The sequence below is a fragment of the Saccostrea echinata genome, unplaced genomic scaffold, assembly GCF_033153115.1.
Source record: "Saccostrea echinata isolate AGI-Se365-2 ecotype Australia unplaced genomic scaffold, CSIRO_AGI_Sech_v1 ptg000003l, whole genome shotgun sequence".
NCBI classification, from domain to species: domain Eukaryota; kingdom Metazoa; phylum Mollusca; class Bivalvia; order Ostreida; family Ostreidae; genus Saccostrea; species Saccostrea echinata.
Genome location: NW_026889752.1, coordinates 11,494,195 through 11,519,133, shown reverse-complemented (window position 1 = coordinate 11,519,133; position 24,939 = coordinate 11,494,195). Strand labels below are relative to the sequence as shown.

At 31.2% G+C, this 24,939-nt stretch overlaps 1 protein-coding gene across 1 annotated transcript in view; it reads left to right on the top strand.

Annotated features, from left to right (window-relative positions):
- Positions 1 to 322, top strand: part of LOC133178462 (E3 ubiquitin-protein ligase RNF213-like) — a 130,819-nt gene extending 130,497 nt beyond the window's left edge. Inside the window, exon 76 of the mRNA XM_061313158.1 lies at positions 8 to 322. Coding sequence (XP_061169142.1) covers positions 8 to 194 — 187 coding nt within the window. The 3' untranslated portion in view covers positions 195 to 322. The remainder of the gene's footprint in view (positions 1 to 7) is intronic.
- Positions 323 to 24,939: the final 24,617 nt, after the last annotated feature.

Here is a 24,939-nt window from a genome sequence, read left to right as displayed (position 1 = left end):
GTTACAGCTTGAGGGATACTTTGATGGAATACAGTCAGGCCCCGTGCTATGACATACCCCAAAAAGTACAGGATACACCAGATGTGACGGATTTAATCCAGAAAATACCGGCTTCAATTTTGAATACCAAGGCGATAGATGTATGGTTGTGTGTATATACAATTTACACCGAAAAAGACAGACCAAGGCGTTAATAATAACAAAGCTACAAGAATTTATTTGAAGTGATAAGCGAAGCTAATTACATTGATTAATTTAGACATAAATGTCCATATTAACTTTACAATGTATTAAAATAAAATCGAATAGTTATGTATATGTATATGCCATTGACATTTGTATATCTACAAATTCAATTTTGTGTTTTTTTTTTTCTGCTTTAAAATGTGTGTTTCAAAGTTTAAATGCTAAAGATAAAATATTGTTATTATTTAAGTTTATATACATGTTGCCGCCGTGTGATATAGCAAAGATTAATATTATGACATTCTGATATTGATATAGTTTGCTTTATCTAAACATTGTAGAACAAACAATGCAAATCAAAGTACATAATTTTGATGGATCTATTTTTGATTTTAAAGACAATAATATTATATTAAATTATTTTGAATAAAAGTTTACTTATAATTAATACTTTTCATATAATAATCTGCTGTATTGGTAAATAAATTCAGTCTTATGATCTAAAATTATAGTTCTCATACTTATTAATGTATAATTTTATCAAGACTTGTAATAAACATTTCTATTGTATGTATTATGTACATTTACCCAGCAAAGGTGTGCCATAAAATTATAGTACAACACAAATATTTTTGAGCTTGTTCTACTTTTATATGGTTATATATATATATATATATATATATATATATATATATATATATATATATATATATATATATATATATATATATATATATATATATATATATATATATATATATATAGGTTTTGGTTTTTTACTGTGCATCTTTTCAACTCTATTCTTTATTGTTTATGATTAAATGTATATACACAAATTGTATAAAATTATATAAAATACTAGCAAAATTATGTTCACTAGATTGTATTATGTATTTCATTCTTATTAAATCACTGTTACCAACCTAAAAAATGGATTTTTAAATTTACAACACGCTTTTATACAGACCTTAATGTCACTTTTTTCACAAATAATGAATTAGATCTCTTTTTAATAAAAAGTGCAAATCTGAAAAAAACAAAAAACAAAACAAAAACAAGATGTGTTTGTGAAACACTGATGCCCCCGTAAAGCAACTTATAGCAAAGATTAAACTTTCTCAAATGCAAATCAAATATGTTGGTACCCAAAGTAAGGTCTTGTCTCAAGGAATATACCTGTGAAATATGAAAGCCCTAGCAGCAACCATTGAAAAGATATATAGAAAAGGTTAAAGTTTTTCAAATGTAAGTCAAACATCAAGGTCAAATGGTCAAAATTATTGGTGCCTAAGGAAAGGCCTTCTCACAAGAAATATACTGGTGAAATATGAAAGCTGAAGCACCAATCGTTCAAAAGTTATGACCAAGGTTTAAGTTTTTCAAAAGTAGGTCAAACTCCAAGGTCATGGTCAATGGATTTCAATTGTTGGTATACAAAAGAAAGGTCTTGTCACAAGGATTACATATGTGAAGTATGGTAGCCTTAGCACCAACGGTTCAAAAGTTATGGCCAAGGTTAAAGTTTTTCAAAAGTAGGTCAAACTCCAAGGTCAAGGTCAAAGGGTCAAAGTTGTTGGTATCTAAAGGAAGGAGTTCTCGCAAGGATTACACATATGAAGTATGAAAGCCCTAGCACCAATTGTTCAAAAGTTAGGGCCAAGGTTAAAGTTGGATAAAATTTTGCAAAAGTGGGTCAAACTCCAAGGTCAAAAGGTCAAATATGGTGGTACCCAAAGAAAGGTCTTGTCACAAGGAATACACATGTGAAATATGAAAGCCATAGCTCCAACCAGTCAAAAGTTATGGGCAATGTAAAGTTTTTGCGGACAGACAAACAGACAGACAGACAGAGAGACAGACGGACGGACAGGGCAAAAACTATATACCCCCCAATCTTCGATACGGGGGCATAAAAACTTCTACTAAATTTCAATGAAAAAGTGGCGACTTTTGTCTATTCTATGAGAGAAAGAATGGATCGAGAACCGGAGTTTAAGGCCTTTTTCTTACTTTATATTATTATCATCATCATTTATTTGGTATCATGCCATCATACATAAAACAAATATGCCATCATACATAAAACAAATAAACATAACTATACATAATCATACGAAAGACAGTATTTGGGAATCCATACTAAAGGTACTTTATTGTCCCATAAGACATTGTGTTCAAAATGAATAATGCCAGGTTATTAAACTTTTTAAATTCTTTTAAAATGTTTTGTTTTATAAATAGCTTTGTTTTCATAAATACTCCAAGTTAATTGCTCTTCAGTTAACAAATACTGTAAAAATTTATTCAAGCAACATTTTTTTGTTATAAAATGCACAGTACCAGGTGAATACACCAAAAAAAGGGTTCTGGAAAGAGCTATATGCGGTATATGCATATATATCGACGTGATATACACCTTTTTCTCTATAAATCATGAAAAATTTGAATTTACGTCACTTTCCTGACGTCATATCTAACATATGGCTTATGAAAATATTTAAGCTTTTAAGTATGCAGATATCCCAATGGTTTAGAACGTAATTATAGATTTCTCCGTCAAAGTTTAATTTAAGGGGGAAAAATTGGTCATTACCGAATATAGTCCTTTGAAAAAAAGTGAAATTTTCCTTAAAAAGATCTTACTCCTATTAAATTATTGTTGATGTTTCAATTAAAACGAACTATATTTTGTTTAAAATCAAACAAAAAATTTCAAGATATGGAAAAGAAATTATTTTCCAGATTGATTGATTGATTGTATTTGTTTTCAATCCATCAAAGAATTTTTGATTCATACAGAATCGTCACTACTAACGGGTGAAAGACTTAATATTTTGATAACAAATTATGTTTTTTTAAAATGCATTCTCAACCATTGCTGAAATAATTATTTCAATAAAGGTTGATATTTAAATCATGGTAAATAAAGACCTACTATTGAGCGCACTTCGGAACCGAATCCTATTTGTAGCATCTTCTTTTTTCTGCTTCAAAAACGAACTCGAAAATTTTGGTGCACAGAAAAATTGAAAACTTGTTTGGTATTGCTGCCTCGAGGGTTTCAGATCCAGGAGGGATTTTTTACCCTCAAAATTGATGGTAATTCAAAAACTGGTAATAAAATTTCAAGAAAGCGTAAACGCACACTTTCAGCTTTTTTGTTAAAAATACATGTATTTCTCGTCAAGCCAGGAACCCTATTTTTGCTTACAACCGACCTAAATTATGATTTTTGTGACTGTGATAGTGAACAGAATTGATTATTATTTTTTTTTTTTAAAATGTTAATTTTTTTTCCAGGAAGGGGTTTTTCGATGAGGCTAGACTCAATGCCAAACAAAAAATAATTTTTTTTGGGCTTAAAAGTAATTCGGATATAAAGGAAACTCGGTTATAAAGATGAACTTTAAACTCCTTCTTTACAGGATTGCCTACAAAGGCAACGCTTGGTTCCGACGTGAGAAGAAGCTGAATACCTGAACCTCAGGTTTATGCGGTTGTACCAACTGTTTTTGCACCTTCTCACGAACAGTCTGTGAACAGTAAAAATAAGACCATGAAGGACATTGCAGTACAGACAGTACCAACTAAATACAACAGAGTTGAAAAGACTGTTACAACTAAAACGGATGATGGTTCAATTAGAGTTAGTCGTGTCGTAGAGGAGGAAGTTGTAATTAAACTGTAATAGAAACAATTTTTTCCTTAAGGGTATAGATAATACTCACATTTGTTTCTGAGATAACTAGTTGTTTTATTGTACATTTTTCTAATTTGATTTACTCACTGGTATAGAGAGAATACCTTTGAGTAGCATATCAGATTATTGTACATTGATACGTTATAAAAACTTTTGACATAATTGAGATGTTTTGAGATAAATGCCAAAATTTGTTTTTGAGTTAGAATTAGTATTAAGAGTTTAGTTAAGTAGCTTAATAGAGATTATTAGAATTTAGAAATGCGGGAAGCATTCCTCTTTGGAGGGGGTAGTGTAATGTAAATGGTGTTACTAAATTTGAATTTGGCGCCCTTAGTTGGCTTCCGCTGTGAGGGTATATAAACATCATCCTCCATGTGCAACAAAAGTTTATAAGTAAGCGACAGTTTCCAATAAGAGAACGTGGATCAAGTATCCTTACTCTCGCGGGGACAGCATATATATATATATATATATATATATATATATATATATATATATATATATATATATATATATATATATATATATATATATATATATATATATATATATATATATATATATATATATATATATATATATATATATATATATATAAGGATGCATGGTTATTTGGATGGTCGCAACGAGTATCTATTTATTTACAAACCTTTTGTTATCTCTATTAAAAACTGAGTATTGATTCTGGGTTATGGGATACGCAAAGGTCTTGGGGGGGGGGGGGTCTCATTTTAAGCAAATTTTCAATTTTAAAGCACATTTTGTTTTAAAAGACACAGAACACAAGCTTGCCCACCCAGGAAATTAAATATTTCATGCACTAATATCAATTGCATCTTGTGTTAAAAAAATCACAGATAGGCAAGTTTGTGCTCTGTGTTTCCAGAGGTGAAAAGTTTCTCAAAATTGACGAAATTCTATGAAAATTAAGGAAATTTGGTAAAATGTCTTACTTTAGCACCCTCTTTTGCTTTGAATCAAAATTACTGCTGGATTTAAAATAAAAATCATATTAAGTTCTGCACTGCGATTTCAAATGTGTTTTGATTTCTTTATCAAATGAAAGGCAATATTCTGTCATCACCATACCTTGCCCTTTCATTTTCCTTAAAAGTTATTTCTCACAACTGAATGCTTATGTAAATTACTTTGCACAATTTCCATACACATTCACATGATCTATCGATTAGTTAATATTACAATGCACACGATCTCTTGCAAATTTTTAAAAACCTTTGCTGGCCATCAAAATTGGTAGATATCCAAATTTTGATTTCAAGTATAGTCTTCTTTAAGGACGTACTATGGAAGCGTATTGGTGCCACGTGCTTGGACACTTTCTGATTTTTCATTTCCACACTTTAATCTGTAAATTTTATACATTAATCTGTAAAAAATTTCACTTTAATCTGTATATTTTACACTTTAATCTGTGAAATTTATACTTTAATCTGTACATTTTACACTTTAATCTGTATATTTTACACTTTAATCTGTATATTTTACACATTAACTTGTATAATTTACTGTGACTTTTATCTCTATAATTCACTTATTCAATTCGGCAGCATCGTATCGTAAGTAGCATGCTTTAAAACCAATAGACCTTGAATCCTGAATGATAATATTTAATTTTTATTTCTAATCTAACAATTAATGTTGAAAATTAATACTTATCAAATAAAGCATGTATAGATATTATTCAAATAATAAGCAATCTAGAATGACTGATATAAGTGAGAGTAGCATACAATATTTAAAAAAATGTGAATGCAATGGATGTGAAGAGCAAATTAAATTAAATAAACGTCTCTTCCAAAAGAATATGATATTGATATCATTTATACACAAATTCATTTGATGCTCACAGCAGTTAAATTAATGATAACATTAATTCATTTACTTTCTAATTGTATTATGTGCAATGATTGAATTACTTACTGTATTGAAAATTTTTTAATACATGTACCCAATTAATAATGAATATTAAAGTATATGAGTTTGTATCAATTTTGAAACAACATAGAAATTAATCTCCATGATTCAATGATGTTCGTTTACGTTACGTTCTAAAATGACTGTAATTTTGAGTATGTTATTTTACATCATGATCAAAGACCCATAAACTTGAAATATCAATCTAAACTGGAAATAAAATGGCAAAAATATTTTAGTTATATATTTTTTTACTGTTCGTCGCACTTTACTATAGTACTAAAGAAGTATACTGAAATTAGATTCCCGACAATTTGCTGGTTGGGGGCCCATTAACAAATCGTTTGTTAACAAATCATTCTTTGTTATAATACATGTATATACATGTAATACCAAAGGTGCTTCTGGACAGCTCCCCCCCCCCCTTTCCGGTAATACTCGGGAATTATACATCGGATATGACTTTTTTTTAAACTAAAATTGTTATTCAACGTTATGTTTCAATAATGTTCCATATGAAATACATTGTAAATGTGTGTTAGAAGAATAATTTATGAAAGAAGACAACTAAGAATATCCTTGTACCTGGGGGTGTATATTCGATTGGGGGTGGGGTGGGGGTCCTGTCTATACGCAGTTGTGGTAAAAGCTTTTATGCAAACACTTGTAAACATATCAGTTTATATCATTTTTACATGTCATAGGTATAACCCCATGAAATGACCGTTCGACTACTACAGAATATAGCATAATTTTTTTGAAATTAAAGTGTAAAATTCACAGGTTAAAGAGTTAAATTTACAGATTAAAGTGTAAAATTTTACAGATTAAAGTAAAAAATTTACAGATTAAAGTGTCAATCTTACAGATTAAAGTGTCAATCTTACAGATTAAAGTGTAGATTTTATAGATTAATGTATATCTTTTACAGTTTAAAGTGCAAATTTTACAAATTAATGTGTAAATTTTACGGATTAAACTGTAAAATTTACAGAGTAAAGTGTGGAAATTAAAAAAAAAAGTGTCAAAATGGCACTAATACGCTTTCGTAAAGGCCACATCAAAGTCTCAAAATAGAAAAGAACGAGACATATACAATCAAGATTCAAAACAGGCCGACCTAGTTTGTGAGAGACCTTGGGTTTCAAAATAGTTACACGTCACTGGAACACCAAAGTTTTCAATTTTCGAGTATAACAATACGAGAGTCATTCTTGATCGTGCATAATACATGTATGCAAAGGTTGAGAGATAACAAGGTGAATGTTTTGCATTTCAGGTAATTCTTTGTTGTTCCTCTGATTTTTGTTTGTTAATTTTTTTAAATCAGTCGATTTAGATTTTTTGTGAATAAGAGAATTCATATATATTACCATTAATTAAAAACTAGAACGAAGGAGAACGACATCATCGGACTTCGTTCGGGTTGTTCTAATTAAGGAACCTTTGTACAAACTCTATACATTGCTGCATATTTGATAGATTATTTTTATTAAAATTTAAATTTTTTTCGTAAATTTTATGCTGTAAAAAATCAAAGCGCTGAATATTTTTGTAGGCATATACATCAATGTAGCAATTGTGATTTACTGTTGTGTAAAGGTTAGGAAATAATTCGTAAATTGGAGTAACCCCTGCGGAAACATCGATCCCCAGGTAAATTATCACTTACGTTACGCACGCACACACAAGTCGAACTTTGGACATTTTACTGTACGTAATTACAATAAAACTTGTCTAATCCGGACACCACTGGTTCCTAAGAAATTGGCCGGTATGACTTCCGGATAAGACAATATTCAAAACGATTGAATTATCTACAAGGGACGTAAAGCTTACATCATATTAGGAAAGATTTCAGAATACACAACACCTGGATTAGGCCAGTTTCACTGTACTTTAAGCTTTACCTACAAAGTAACTACATATCTAATATCTTTCTTGATTGAGGACCGAATTAAGTTGCAATTATTTAGAGATCATAGCACAGGTAAACAAAAACTGATCCAATCCTTAAAATACCATAGTTTGGATAGGGGCCCTACTCGTAGGAATAATACGATAATAGTGAAATGTTTGTCCTGATTTACATTAAAGCTTACATGGACATCAACTCTTTTCATACTAATTATTAGGTCATTATATACACACTGAATTGTCGACGGATTTTTCCGTTATTTCCCGATCATGACAAGGAGCACACGGCGGGTGTTACCGGTCGGCAGGGGATGCTCACTCCTCCATGGAACCTGATCCCACCTCTGATGTCTTAGAGGTCTGTGTTTGCTCTGCTCCTATTTTGTAATGTTTAAATGGACTTTTGAGCTCGAATACTGTTTGTTATCTCCACATATTTCATTAAAAATACTTAATGTACAGTTTCAAAAGCACACAAAACGGATAGATCATCATTTTTAATGAGATTAGGGTGTGAAATACTCATGTATCCCCTTGTACCAATGAAAAAATAACGATTGTTATTAAAACAATCTGAACATTACATTGTACGTCATAACACAAGGCAAATATTGTTTAAAACATAAATCACAAGAATAAGGATAATTTTGAATAATTACAGCTCATTTACTAATAAATTAACAAAGCTCAAAACTCAAATAATGTTCCCTATCAGAATAATAAATATATTTACCCTTAATTTTTTGTCTTGATTTATTGCAACTGATGCTTGAATAACACTTACATGTAAGCACAAAAAATGCATTGGCCATCTGCTTTTTTACCGAGATGTGGGGAAAACACGTATAAAGTGCATGAACCCCCTTAGCAGTTAAATAACTTATTAGTCATTATGTAACAAAAATATTTATAATTATTATTCAGAAAAAGTGATATTTTTTTCAGGCCGACTACATAAATAATTATATATTCTTTCTCAATATCCACACAAACTTTCATTAAAACTTTATTACATATATATAGAGGACATGTCCACTACTACTGAACAGACTTTCCTGAATGCCTATTACTACTAAAAAGTACAAGCGATAAAAAGTCTTTGATGTAAAAAATATGTCTTAAAAGTCTAAATATCTCATTTGTAGCCTGTGTTGTTTTTAATACCTATCTCAGAACCCTAGTACATATGTTGAAAATTTACGGTTAAAAGTAGAAAATTCCCATTTGCATAGGATTGTGCCCAAATGAGTGCAATAAACAAAAGATACATAAAGCACCATTTATTGACATTAGGAGAAATTCTTATTTTGATTTATTTGGAACGTCTTCTCCAAACAGGTATCACAAATACAAAAAAGATGTACCAATAAACTTCATGTCAAATGGGCAATAATACCATGCATCTGAAATGTCTGGCACTCGATTTCTCGTTTGTGTCTTAAATCTATTAAATCTTCTGCTTCATACTGCTTGAATTTCAATTCTTGCACAAAAATGTTATCTCTAATTTTATTTCATTTTTGCCTTATTTTATCTTGATGCACTCTCACCAGCATTTCTGCAGACGTTGTTTACATATTTATGCCATATGTACCGTAATTTTAAAACCGAAAACGACTATATCCGGCTTTCTGTTCACTCTTGCAGGTAGCACTAAAGTATTAAATTTTGCTGCACACTGTATATTCTTACCAAAAATGCACAACTTTGAGTAGATGATCTTAATTGAAAGCTATTTTTTGAGACGTTTTCTTTTCAGATCTTATAAAATAATTGTTTGTAAACAAGCAGAAAGCCATCCAGCAAGGCACGCAAGTTTGTTTTGATCAAAGTCAAGCAGGTGCTTGAAAATCAAGTGCAGGACATAATCACTCGCCTTCAAATACAGTCTATAAAAAAATCAGCATGCCCTAAATTTTGTTGAATCTGGTAAATACAGGAAGTTTGCATATAGTATTTCCATCTCATAAAAAAATCAGCTCAAGTCTCGTACAAAAATACCCGAATCGGGAAGGGATATTCAGGAATTATATTATTGCGTCAGCCATGTTTTGACGCGAACCTCAATTGACATACTGCACCAAAAGGGTCCTAACTTAATTAAGGAGATGGCAATCATTAAGTACATGTATATGCATGTAAAGAGATCAGGGCTACAATGTTGCAATGTTACACTACCTTTTTTAGCTTACCTGAGCCGAGGGCTAGAGTGACGTTTTTGGTTGTCTTCATCGTTGTAAACTTTTCACATTTTCATTTTCTTTTGAAGAACCACTGGGCCAATTTCTACCAAACTTGCCACAAAGTATTCTTTGGTAAAAGGGATTCAAATTTGTTCAGTTGAAGGGCCAAGCCTTCTTCAAAGGGGAGATATTTACGAATTCATGAAAAATTAATGGCATCATTTAAAAATCTTCTTCTCAAAAACAACTGTGCTAGAAAATATTAAACTTAAGTGGAATCATCTTGAGGTAGTGTAGATTCAAGTTTGTTCAAATCATGACCCCTGGTGGTAGGGTGTGGCCATAATGGGCGATCAAAATTTTCCACAGGAATACGTAGAGAAATTAAAAAAAATCTTCTTCCCAAGAACAGCAAAGCCATGATAGGTCATATTCATATGGTAGCATCCCCAGGTCGTGTAGATTCAAGTTTGTTCAAATCATGACCCCAGGAAGTGGGTTGGGGCCACAATGGGTGATCAAAGTTTTACATGGAATACACAGGGAAAATCTTTAAAAATCTTCTTCTCTTCTCTTCTACTGTGTATTAAATCACTTCCTGTGTACAGGGATTAGGAGACAAACGACCACAGGTAGACTGCTAGCCCTCAAGGCATTCCCAACTGTACAAAATAAGCCCCTCCCTCACCTGAAATTTACCACCCGTTAAAAAATCTCTGCCTTTAAGAGCTATTTTTCACCTTGATTTCAGGTGTACATTTGCGATAGGAAGATTGGCAATCACAACTTATCATCGCGATATTAACAATCCTATCTTAGAGGCACAGTATATAATAAACATGTATATGGATGTATATCATATTACGGAAATCCATTTAGGACCATAAAATGATATTTTTAACACATTTGGGATTTGTTATAACGGATTTTATTATAACAATGTTTTTGAATAAGTTATGACAAATTCAATCTGTAAATACAACTTTGGTAAATCGTTATAACGAAAACAAAACAAAACCTTGTTATAACGAATAAAATTTGTTTAAATGATTTAAAATAAAATTGATATAACAAATTGGATTCGTCTTTACAAATTTGATACTTTGTTATATAGAATTCAAAATTATATTTTTATATGTCCATAATTGGCTCCGTACAAAGCCACTATATTATAAGAAATTACAACTCATTACCATTACATTCAGTTGTAGATTTTTTGAAATCTTATTATTGTTTTACATAGTATATTTTTTTAAGAACGCTACAGTGTATTCAGCTTTAATTTTTCAACGTTTTATGCACTTTTCAGAGCGCAAATCAACAAAGTCTTATTAAGAACATGTGTAAACTTTACAAGAATAAAAAGAAATCTTTTTTAAAAAAAATATTAGTTGACAAAATATGATATCTGTTTTCTTAATATCTTTAGGATTTTACATGAATTGAAGCAGTGAGAATGAATGTGGTTTGCTACTTAATTATTTCCTTTGTTTTCTTATTCGTCAAGGTAAGCAATGTAATATTGTAATTGTTTGTATGTGAAAGGTATATATGTTTTATAGCTGGCTTTCTTTTCTAACATATGACTATTTTATATATATTTCTTACTGTGAAAATTAAGCCTATATCCAGCACTGCGTTACCGATTTGGGCGAAAATCAGAAAACAATGCCCAGACGCTGAAAACAGAACAGCGTGGATTATGGCAGCAACTAAACTTGATTGTCTTCACTCTGGAGATTCGAGATTACCGAGTGAACAAAAACGAGTTTACCACTGCCTTCCAAGCAATCTGTTGAACGAATATGTGGAATTCTGTGGGATAAATTCGCCAATTGAACCGGGTAAGACAATGTTTTCAACAAAATATGTATGAATATTTATTCACTTATTATAAGCATTGATTTATATACATTACATATAATTACATTTTAAATTCAATTTCTATGAAGGAAAATGCATTTAACCTTAAAATTATTCCTCCCTTGTCTAGTGTAAATCTAAATTGTCTCTTACTGACATAAACTATAAAGTTAGACCATATATATATATATATATATATATATATATATATATATATATATATATATATATATATATATATATATATATATATATATATATATATATGTATACGAGGTTATATATATAGGGGAGGGCGTGTTAGGGGTTGTAAATAAAATGAGAGTGCCCACTTGCAGTTTGAAGAGAGGAAGTAATTGTTATCTAATTTTATTATATACCCAACTGTGTATCACTCAATTTTACTGTTGAATTTACGCAATCACGTGACGTCGTGATCAGACTTTCCGGATCACCACACTGTGGTTTTCTGAATCCATATCACCACTCTCTGAAACTGAAGACGTAGTACACAGTATACGTGACGTTTTTTTTCTTGCGTATCAAAAAGTTCCTTGAAAAAATGCTTTGTTTAATGGATTAAAGATATATAATTGCTCACAAACTTTTTTTTTATCATATTTGCTAATTGTAGAGGGGTATATAATAAATTTATCATTATAACAGTAACTTGATCCGAAGAGCCCTATCGCGTCGAGTTGACAGGCGCAGATCATCAGATCAAACTCGACGCTTCGCGTCTCGTTTGATCTGATGATCCGCGCCTGTCAACTCGACGTAATACGGCTCTTGGGATCAAGTTACTGTTATTATAATATATATTTTTATCAACCTTGGTTATCATATTGATTCATAGATATTTTATTTTCATTTAATTTGAGCTGATGTCTTGCGAATAAAATGAAACCTTTATTGATTTTAACATTTTGCAATGTTTTGAAATTTTAAGGTTACTGTCCTGTATTTAAATATGTGAATACAAACGGCAGAAACAGAGGTCCAAGCTATATGAATTGTTCTTCTTTCCAATTCGGTTGTCCAGATGAGCAGTATTTTTCGAAGAATGTGCATAGATGTAAGTCTTCTATTCTCATATTACATTTCTTTTTTTAAAAAATAGGTTGGTCTTTATTTTTGTTTATTTCTTTTAATGGTTTTCAAATCTGTTTAAATCTTACTTACACGTACCATTAGCTTTAATTTATATTTTTTGTAATGAAATATAAACCCATTACATGTATGTGTATTATATTCGTAACTACACATTTTCTTCTTTAAGTCTAAGAAAACGCACTGGGCAGAATTAAGATATAATAAATTTTTTTAATGTATATATTCTTTTTGTCCATTCAAACACTATATGTTAATATTTTTAATTTCAAATCAAAAAAGGGCAAAGTTTCTTTGAAGATTTTCAAATGTTTAAAACATCTCAAAAGCTAAATACTTATTTATCATTTGGTGAAACAAAAGGGAGCACTACTCCCTTCATGTTGTTAATGAACAGTTTTGTGTGCCTCCATATGAATGTGTGTACTATCTATTTCAGTTTTAATATATATCTAAAGGGTTCTCCATCATTTGAACTTTTACTGTGTTGCAGACTTTACGTGAACCTCTTATATTCGCGGCATTTTCGCGATCAAATGCGCAACCGAACCCCTATTCATTATAATTACACATGCAAGCATATATACACACAATTTATTTTAATCACTTATTCGTTACACAAATGGTATGGCCGTGCATATGCAACATTAAAAAAATTCCTACGATTTAAAAAACAACAACATATGATATTCTTTTATCACTATCTACAAGTTGTACGTATATAGTAAATCTTTATATTTTTGTGTATAGAACTTCATGTTTTATACATGCTCTGAAGAGCAGAAGAAATTTTGGTCGATACAATCGATCTACTGTGACAGTAAATTTGCCGTGAATTTTGTCAGTTTATCGAATTACAGAATTAAAAAAAGAAACTTATATAATAGCAAAGTACTTTTTAAGGGTGCCTTTAAATTCTTCAACAATACATTTACATCAATAAAATGATTACGGTACGATGTTTGACTCAGTGCCAGCATGATTCTAGAGACGTGGTTCTGAAGTATAAAGACATATATCTATAATAAATTTTTTAATTTGGAAATAATGTTTAAAAATGCAACTAGCAATTATACGGTTACATGGAAGTGTGAAAGCAAATTATTAGTCTTTGTTCCTTCATGCGTTAAGTCCAGCGAGGGACTAAGAGATTATTAAATTGATTATGTAAAGAGAAAGGCCGAAAACTGTCCATTCTGTGAGAGAAAGAACTAATCGAGGGCCGTAGGCCCGAGATTAGTTCTTTCTCTCACAGAATGGACAGTTTGAGTCCTTTCTCCTACTTAAAACATGATTTCCTTTGTTCTAAGAATTAAATAAAAAATGTACAATTCTGGTATCAGATATTACAGGTAGCAGACATACAATGACAAGTTCATTGTTTACAGAATGGACAGTCACAGGTAAGCTGGGATGAACAGCAATTTGTTGAATAGTCATTGTGTTTTCAAATGCAAATAACAAATTAAAGGTTTTTGTCAAAAGAATGGACAGTTACAGGTGGATTTTGGGGGATACTAATATTTATACAAGGATGCGTTGCTTCAAAATCAGTTTATAGTTTACGTTGAAAAAGTACGCATGTTTTCCTCCGATGGAGAGAGTATATGACAGAAGCAAAATCTAATGAACTAAAAGATGCACAAAATCAGTGAAAGTTGGACCTGGGAGCAGGGAATAGTAAAAGAAAATAGTAGTCAAACTTTGACCTAAAAATGAATTTCTTCTTCGACGGATACAGATACAGAATCAAATCTGGAAATGGTTTATTTGAATTCAATTTTTGAGGAGATGTTGACTGCAGCAGAGTAATGGTGATATGCAAATTGTGTTCTTGGATTAGCCATGAGCCAAACTTCGATCTGAAAATGTATTTCAATTCAAATCTGGAAATGTTTCAATTCTAATTATTTTCTAGGGAAGCAGTATAGTGCTCATGGTGCAAACTGTTTTCTGTGTGGTGGATTTAATATTAGCCGTACTTCATTATTCTTAAAATGGATTCTTCTCAAGGGAATGATGTTTTCGAAATTTAAATCAAATGTGAAATTATGTCATTTAAATTCAAGTTTTGTTAAAATTCAGTTTCGAATACATGTATTGAAATAATGGGTATTATTCATGGATTCAAAAGTATAAAATCGAGCAGATGCTGTGCAGACATTGTGTTCTGGATTAACCTGGATCTCCGTGTTCTTTTTGTTATTTACCTGTAAATTAAATCGTATTTAATGTATTTGTTTTTGTTTCCTCTTGGGCACATTCCAAAGTTTACCTGTAACTCTCCATTCTGTTTGTTTTAACTGTCCATTCTTTTTTAAAAAACTGTCCATTCTTAAAAAGAATAGACAATTTCCCAAAAAGAATGGACACTTACAGGTGACTTAATGGATTGTTTGGGGAGTTAGCTCAACATTATGCTATAGAATGGACAACACAAACAAAAGGTTTACGTCACAATCATGTTTTAAGCAAGGTGAAGCAAGACAAAGTGCGCTAATTAGGAGATAATTAGTGCTCTGCCTTAAAAATTGAAAGAAGGTAGAATTGTTTGATTAAAGTTTCAGTTAGAGAGAATTGATGTTCTGATTTTCTGATTATCGCAGATCTTACTGTGTTGCAAATTTTTTTACTGTGTCGCACGCATAAAATTTGAATCGTTGCTGTGTCGGGGGAAAATTTTACTATGTCGGGGCCGACACAGTAAAACAGCTCATGGAGAACCCTGATCTATTTATATGATATGAAGAAATTTACTTTACACCAATTAGAATTCACCTACATATCTGATCTGATGATCTGAATAGTTAATTATTGTAACTCTTGCAATCATTTCAGAATTTGTTCGCGTATTTTGATATATGACGCTGTCATTCAAGTGTATGTACATTGTGCCAACATACTAAGCTGCTCAACTTTAGTTGGTATGGCTATGCATTTGAATAAACACGTCTGATGGAGGCCTGTAACGAGGTCGAAATATCTCATTAAAAAAATTACACGTAAAAAACATTCCTTTGTCTATATTATTAGAAAGTGCAGTTCTATCCGAAATTTTTATGTTTTATTTGGAAAGTCCAAGTTTATCGTTGGTTCATTTGATATCATGTGTGAAAGTATAGAAATGCAGATAAACTTGGACTTTCCAAATAAAACAACAAGTCTTAAACTAACTGTATCTCACTTCCATTCTCAATGACCGTGTAGTGTAGAGCAGCGCCGCGAGAATTCCATCGGCATCGAAAGCAAGTTTTTTGACTTGCCTAGATAGCCGAGCGGTCTAGCGCGCTGTTCCTGTACTGCTAGGAGACAGATTCCGTAGGTCGAGAGTTCAATCCCGGGCTGGGGCGGAAGTGGGTATCCTTATAAAAGTGAATTTCTTTGTGCATTCTATATATATATATATATATATATATATATATGTGTGTGTGTGTGTGTGTGTGTGTGTGTGTGTGTGTGTGTGTTCTTGATCATATTTTTTTTTTCTTTTTATAGATCCAGAATGTCTCGCAATTAACAAAATTGACATGTGCTACACTGCTGACGCATCCTGTCCTAGAGTTGAAGAAGTAACTGTATCAAGGTCAGTTACAATAAAATGTTGTAAAGAACTATGTTGAATGGATTGCTAATATTCATTGCTGATTTATTAATGCAAAAAGAATTGGAAAAAAATTCACTTTAATCATTTTTATATACAATCCTTTAAAAAGTCAAGGGCAAGATTCAAAAAAATAAAAGCTAAGTATATGACTTATATCAAGTGCTTGATCAATATATCTTTTCCTTCTGATGGATAAATATCTATGGCAATATCAATATTTTTTCGGTCTTCATTTTGTAACACACGTATAGTTGAAATGAATTTATTTTTTACAGAGACGCAAATCTGTCAAATATTCAATTCTAAAAGCATATGCATTTTATGGATTTATGTATCTGTACCCAAATACATGTATAATGCATATGTAATACGACTTCAATAAAAACAATGAAAAAGGTAAGGATAATAAACAGTTATCCATCTCACGAGTTTTTAGACAGTGCAAATCTCTCGCTGTTTTTAACTGTCATTCAACACGGCGACACCAAAAACGTATAAAACTCCCAAATCGAGAATTTGCCGAATATGAATGTTATCTTACTTTTTCTACCTTTAACATTTTGAGAACATTTTTTTTAATATGAAGTGACAACAGGACATAGACTTGCTTTGGAATAGAACTGGTTTCGTTATTTTTTTAAGAATAATTTTGATACACCTGTGATTATTATGGAACGCCTCAGATGAGCTGCCTAATGTAGAGAACATACGTTATATTCTGATACTTTTACATTATATGCTGATACTTTGTCATTATATGCTGATACTTCAACATTATAACCTGATACTTTAACATTATATGCTGATACTTCAACATTATATGCTGATACTTTAACATTATATGCTGATACTTCAACATTATATGCTGATACTTCAACATTATATGCTGATATTTCAACATTATATGCTGATACTTCAACATTATATGCTGATACTTTAACATTATATGCTGATACTTCAACATTATATGCTGATACTTTAACATTATATGCTGATACTTTAACATTATATGCCGATACTTCAACATTATATGCCGATACTTCAACATTAAATGCTGATACTTTAACATTATATGCTGATACTTTAACATTATATGCCGATACTTCAACATTATATGCTGATACTTTAACATTATATGCTGATACTTCAACATTATATGCTGATACTTTAACATTATATGCTGATACTTCAACATTATATGCTGATACTTTAACATTATATGCTGATACTTTAACATTATATGCTGATACTTTAACATTATATGCTGATACTTCAACATTATATGCTGATTCTTTGTTATTATATGCTGATACTTTGTCATTATATGCTGATACTTCAACATTATATGCTGATACTTTAACATTATATGCTGATACTTCAACATTATATGCTGATACTTCAACATTATATGCTGATTCTTTGTTATTATATGCTGATACTTTGTCATTATATGCTGATACTTCAACATTATATGCTGATACTTTAACATTATATGCCGATACTTCAACATTATATGCTGATACTTTAACATTATATGCTGATACTTCAATATTATATGCTGATACTTCAACATTATATGCTGATACTTTAATATTATATGCTGATATTTCTACATAATATGCTGATACCTTAACGTTATAGATATATGATGATACTTCATTATATGGTGCTGTAAAAATAGGCTTAAAATCGTGATCGTGATACCTAAATCCCCTAAAATGTATGTAACAGAACGTGTGAGAATACAATCTTAGACAATTACACAAGGTTTCATTATTTAAAATCAAATAAGGTGGAATATTGCAGATTGTTCGACGTATCCACGCCTTTTTTTTCAGCAAAACAGGTCTCTTTGGGGCGGATTTTAAAGGTTCAAGTGGATATAGACATTTCGATAGTCGTTCACATTCAAAGTCGGAAATGTCATTTCACGGAAAACTAACTTTGTATTGAAAATATATATGTGTAATGCGAAAACCTATGTAGGTGCTCCAATGCATTTGTATTAATTCTTTTGATAAAAGTTTAGCAGATCCTTGAACCTAAAATTATGAATAAAAGTGTCAATTAAGTTTGTTTATTTAAAAAGTTGGTTCTTGTTACGCTAATATTAAATATAATTTTAAAGCATTCAAAAGGACAGTGGGATATATATGTGAAAGGGGTGCCCCCCCCCCGAAAAAAAGAACTCTAAATTATTAAAATCATGACCTCCGGGGGTAGGGCGGGGCCACAATAGGGAATCCAAGTTTTACATTGAAATATGCAGGAATAATCTTTAAAAATCTTCTTCTCAAGAACAACTGGGCCAGAAAAACTGAAACTTATGTGGAATCATCCTCGGGTAGTGTAGATTCTCAACTGTTCAAATCATGACCCCCGGGGGTTGGGGGGGGGGCACAATAGGAAATTCAAGTTTTACATTGAAATATATTGGAAAAATCTTTAAAAATCTTCTTCTCAAGAACCACTGGCCCAGAAAAGCTGAAACTTATGTGGAAGCATCCTCAAGTAGTGTAGATTCTTAATTGATCAAATCATGACCCCCAGGGGTAGGGCGTGACCACAATAGGAAATCCAAGTTTTACATTGAAATATATTGGAAAAATCTTTAAAAATCTTCTTCTCAAGAACCACTGGCCCAGAAAAGCTAAAAGTTATGTGGTACATCCTGGTGTAGTGTAGATTTTAAATTGTTCAAATCATGACCCCCAGGGGTAGGGGGGCACAATAGGAAATCCAAGTTTTACATTGAAATATGTAAGAAAAATCTTTAAAAATCTTCTTCTCAAGAACCACTGGGCCAGAAAAGCTGAAACTTATATGGAAGCATCCTCAAGTAGTGTAGATTCTAAATTGTTCAAATCATGACCCCCGGGCGTAGGGCGGGGCCACAATAGGTATTACAAGGGGGAAATCTGGTAAAGAACAGCATGGTCAAAGTTACTCAGGTGAGCGATGTAGTCCATGGGCCTCTTGTTACATGTACTACAAGTATTTTGAGTTTCTGTTGTCATTCATATCCTCCATCTTGAAATCCTATATACGTCTCTGGAATGTGTTTACTGGCTTACAAGTTACATAATTATATGTATTATTGCAAAAATAAATAAATAAAAGTACATGTATATATTTTATTATGATTTCATATAGATGAATTTATACTGAGGTATAATTTAATTGAAATTTAAGAATATTTAGTGAAATATTATACTAGTTGTTTGGATGTTTAAATTTTTTTTTTAAGTTTATATTTTTTTTCAAATTTTTTGAGAGGGAGGAAAGGGGGTGGTGTGGCAAGATTACAACACCGAAATTTTAACTAACTTCATTACATGTAGCTCAGTCTCGGTGATTTCACAGTTTTCCAGAATGGTCACATCAATGGCATTGGATGTATAGACCAGCTTAAAAAAGTCCTGTTTACAAAAAGTCCAGTTTGCAATGGCAGAGAGATTCTGGAAGAGGTTTTGAGTCATTAGTAGCCTAAATTACTATGTAGATGTCATAACAATGAAATCCCTGAACAACAAAATATAGACTTTTTGTTCAGTGTGTTAAAACAAATTATCTGCACCTGGTCATCTAGGAAATGAATAATCTATCATTCACGTATAAATGACATGAATATAATTAATTGACTCCCAAACGAGTAAAATGTTTATCCCCTAAATTTTATTATTCTGCTTTGATATCCCTGTACCATCAATGATTTTTCAAAAAACAGCCAAGTTTGAATTTCCTGAACTTCAAAAATATCTCAAAATTTTCGCGCAGCACACGCGCTTTTGCAAAGCTATCTTCGTTTAGTTCACTCATAAGTCTTAATATTATATATTTACCCTCTACACCTTCCCACATACACCAGTATATTCAAGACTGCTTACACGTCCCCCCTCCCCCTTTCGTCCGATCAATACATGCATTACACTAAAACTAGTCTAATGTACGTGATATTTGGTATGACGATCCCGATGTTTAACCTATTTTTAAAGCACCATATAGTAAAGTATCATCATATAATGTTAAAGTATCAGCATATCATGTTGAAGTATCGGCATTCATGTATAATGACATAGTTTTAGCATAAGTTTTGTTCAATTATCAGTATATAAATGTTAAAGTATCAGCATATAATGTTGAAGTATCAGTATCGTATGTAAAAGTATCAGCATATAATGTTGAATATCAGCATATAATGTTAAAGTATCAGTATATCATGTTGAAGTATCGGCATACATGTATAATGACAAAGTATCAGCATATAATGTTAAAGTATCAGCATATAATGTTGAAATATCAGCATATAATGTTAAAGTATCAGCATATAATGTTAAAGTATCAGCATATAATGTTAAAGTATCAGCATATAATGAATGTTCTCTACGTAAGGCAGCTGAGGCGTTCCATAGATTATAATGCAATTTTACATTAGTTAATGTTGAATTAAACCTGAATCGACATGAGCTAATTTTCTTTTTCTGATGTTGAGTATAGAAAGGTAAAGATAATTTTTTAGATCTGACACGAGCCTGGTACATGAATTGTAAATATTTTGGGTGAAAATTTGATTCTGAAGATAATTTTTTTTATGAGAGACAAATATTTCCGTCAATTTTCTTGAATGTCAGAATGGAAACTGTTATTGATCAATAGGTTCATTAAGTATTAGGTTCAATGGTCACGTTTAGGTAAGTTTCAGTTCATTGTCAGTTCTGCATTGTTGGTGTCCACTTAAAAAAAAGTTACGGAAGTTAATTTTTGCAACATGCTATAATTTTTGTGAGAAAAGACCCATACATTTCTTTGCAGGAAGAGGTTTCTTTTTATACATTGTATAAGAAAAAAAACCTTTTCTTTTATATTCCATACAATTCATTTTGAACGCCAATCAATTGAAAAAGTTGTCGTGAAATTTTGTGAATGAGTGAAGCGACAGTGAGATTTGCAGTGAGATAGGTTTTTGAATATTATATAATGATCAATTGAAACTCCAATTTTATATAAATTTTAAGTATAAACAAAACCATATATTTATGAGAGGTCTTACATGCAGAGTCAAAATCGGTCTATTAAAGTACAAATACTAGGAAAGCCCAGAAGGCTCATTCGAGATTCGAGTTTCGAAATACGAGATTCAAAATTCGAGATTCGAAATTTGAGTTTCGAGATTCAAGATCCAAACTAACCAATCAAAAGGCGGATTCAATATTTGATTACCCCCCTTTATTAAGTTTTTACTATCAAGAAAACACTGAATATATTTATAACAAATGGGTCATTTGCTTTAATAATAATGCAAGAAAAAATGTTATATGTATCAAAACGAAATAAAAATGAATTTTGGGGTAACGTTTTGAAAAAATATATATAAAATCTTATTTTTCTCATTAAACAAAACAATAGATACGTATATAAAATATTATATGGTCTTATCTTTGAATTGCGAAATTAGTTGGTCGATGAATTATTTAATAAGGACATTGATGAGGGAGAAAATTATTATGATTATATAAATTGATATGAAATACTAAGGATCGTATTTACACTGCACAATAATTTAATTAAGGATACATTTAATTAAGGAATAACTGTCTAATTTTTTGTTTCATGATGTGATCAATCGATTGGCTTGTGTGATAATTTGCGTAAACGCCGAAGGCGTTTATGCATAAAATTATCACGCAAGCCAATCGATTGATCATCGTCATGAAACCAAAAATCTGACAGTTATTCCTTATACCGGTATTTACATGCTCTTGATTCTGCAAATTCAAGTGCTACAAGCCCCGCTTCTGTCTCTATTTGTCCCGCCCCGCACGTGATTTTTTTTCACCACGCCTATCAATGAACCAGTAGATTTATGTAGAAATAAAGTATTTTTACTATTTGAAATTTTATCTCGGACAAAGACATTGGAAATGTAAATATTTACATTTAAAGGTGCATTTGTGCAGTTAGACTGAACTTCTATTTTATAGGAAATAAAATAAATTCCGGTTTGTATTGTATACCGGTGTATAATTTTTAATTAATTCGAGTATTCAAAGCCTTAGATCAAGATAAGTAATTGAAAACTTAATTTTTATGTACATTGTATCTCTCCTATTGGGAAACAGTGGTGTATATTCCCTTCTACTAATGTGTAGGCTAATGTGAAGTCACAGATTTCACCAAAAGCGCATCATTGCCGTATTGCGGATAGGCAAGGAGGGAGTCGCCCCCTCTCAATAGAGAGGAGGGGGTCGGGTCGGAGAACCACTTTTTGCGATCTTGGATATATTTATCATTGTCATTTTTTCCAGTGAATATAATTATAAATCATTTAAACATATATTTATAATACAGAAATTAATAGCGATTCTCTGTAACCACTTAAACTTCTTTGCCACGCATGTTCACCGATTTGGATGAAACTTTGCCCATTATAACAACTTAACACCAGAAACATATATCAAATAAAATTTCGTTGCTATGTGTCTTGGTTGCCATGGTAACAGCCAGAAAATTTGAAAAAATTGAGATTTTCAGCTACTTTGAATCTTTATTACACCTAAATAAAGACCAAGAAAAACAAACAAACCATTCTCCCAAAGACATGACACCTTATTGCCACTTATGCTATAAAGAAACTATAAAGAATTTATCTGTTGGTAAGTGGTAACCATGGGTACATTTGGAATACATTTTAGATGCTGAAAAATGCTGAAAAACGCTCAATATTCACAAATGATAGATGTTACATGATCAAACTTAATCAACAATCTAAGAAAAACAATAAAAAATACTTGACCTTAAGTAATTAGGTATTGGCAAAAATAACTTTCATTGTTGCCATGGTAACATAGTGTAACATAGTGTAACCATGCAAAATCTGTTGCTATGATTGGATTAATGCAACTATCTTGAGGAAAAACAATAAAATTCATGACTGGCACATATACATCCTTATGTCCTTGCAACACCAACAACATAAAGAAAAATTGGGATTAATTGTTACTTTGCAGTGTAACCATGGAAACAACGAACCAGTTGTTCAAAGTGATATTTCTTTGCTGCTTTAGAAATTTACTTACCTTTTAATCAAGAAACATATTATTTGACTCACCTTGAATAGTACTTTTCTAGTAGAACTAAAGTTGAATATCATATATTGATAAAGTTTGTTGAAAAATACAACACTGTTGCTATGGTTACCAAGAAGGGAAACTGTTCGATTTTCTTAATTTCATATCAATATTAAATCCTATGTGCCAGCTTTTTGCATCCAGTTAGAGATTGGATGGTAGTCAAAATTAAAAGTCAGGTTCATTGTTCATATATATCAATCATAAAAGTTTTGGGAATCTACATACAAAGGTACGTATCCAAGGAAACAGAATATTTTTCAGATTTTTAAGCATATTTTTTCGGCTCATTTCCATAGCAACGCTCTATTTAAAGAATTGAATATGAATTTTTTGAAATGTGAAAATTAGGGTCACACCAACGCCTTTAAAAATTGATCATTAGTTATATAGAAATATGCTTTTTTAAAAAATAGGATAAGATTAAAACACTAAAAGAGTAAATTTAAGATCCCTTCTTGGTATTAAAACCATGGCAACCATTGTCAAACTATAAGAAATATCATATTTCGTCCTTGGTATACGTTACAAGGATCTCTTGTCTATTATTTGCTTTCATTTCAACCTATAATTGTTTTTATTCTTAAGTGTGTGACTTTATAAAATTAAATGAACAAAATTATTACTTTTGAATACTTTGTTTCCATAGTAACGTATGTAATAATTCATTTACCAAACATGTTTATCACGCATTTAAGACATCAGGCCTTCAACTTTCAGAAACAGTCATTGCCACTTGTTTGCTTTGCTGCAAACCTTAACTGTGGGACTCTGAACATGTTAAAAAATGCCATTTTTCAAACGTTAGGACATCTTGCTATGGTAACCATGACACGTAGCAACCAATTTTTGCCTGATTTGAGTTTACGGTATCAAAGACTTTTATCATAGAGAGTTTGGAGAAATTCTGAGACAATGCGTGCCACAGCTCCTATATAAAAGTTCAAGTCATTACAGAGAATGGCTTTTAAAAAATCCTCATGACCTCTCTTAATAAAATTGAGAAATTTTAAAATCCTTACACAGTTCTCGGAAATTACGGAAACTTTTTTACCGAATAATCTAAATATAATTTTTAAAATGTTTTATGTTTGACTTCCTACTATTCCAAACATATTTCTTAATTTCTATTTCCTGTCCTAATCGTAGACTATGTTGCTGTCAATTTTAATAGTCTGATATCGACTTCAAGATAACATTTCAATTCTAGATTTAACCAGCTATAAAAATCAAAGGTTTTGCATACTGTAAAAATTGGATAGGCATAAAAGTGTGGGTTGCTAAAAATACTTTTATTGCATTTGATGAAAA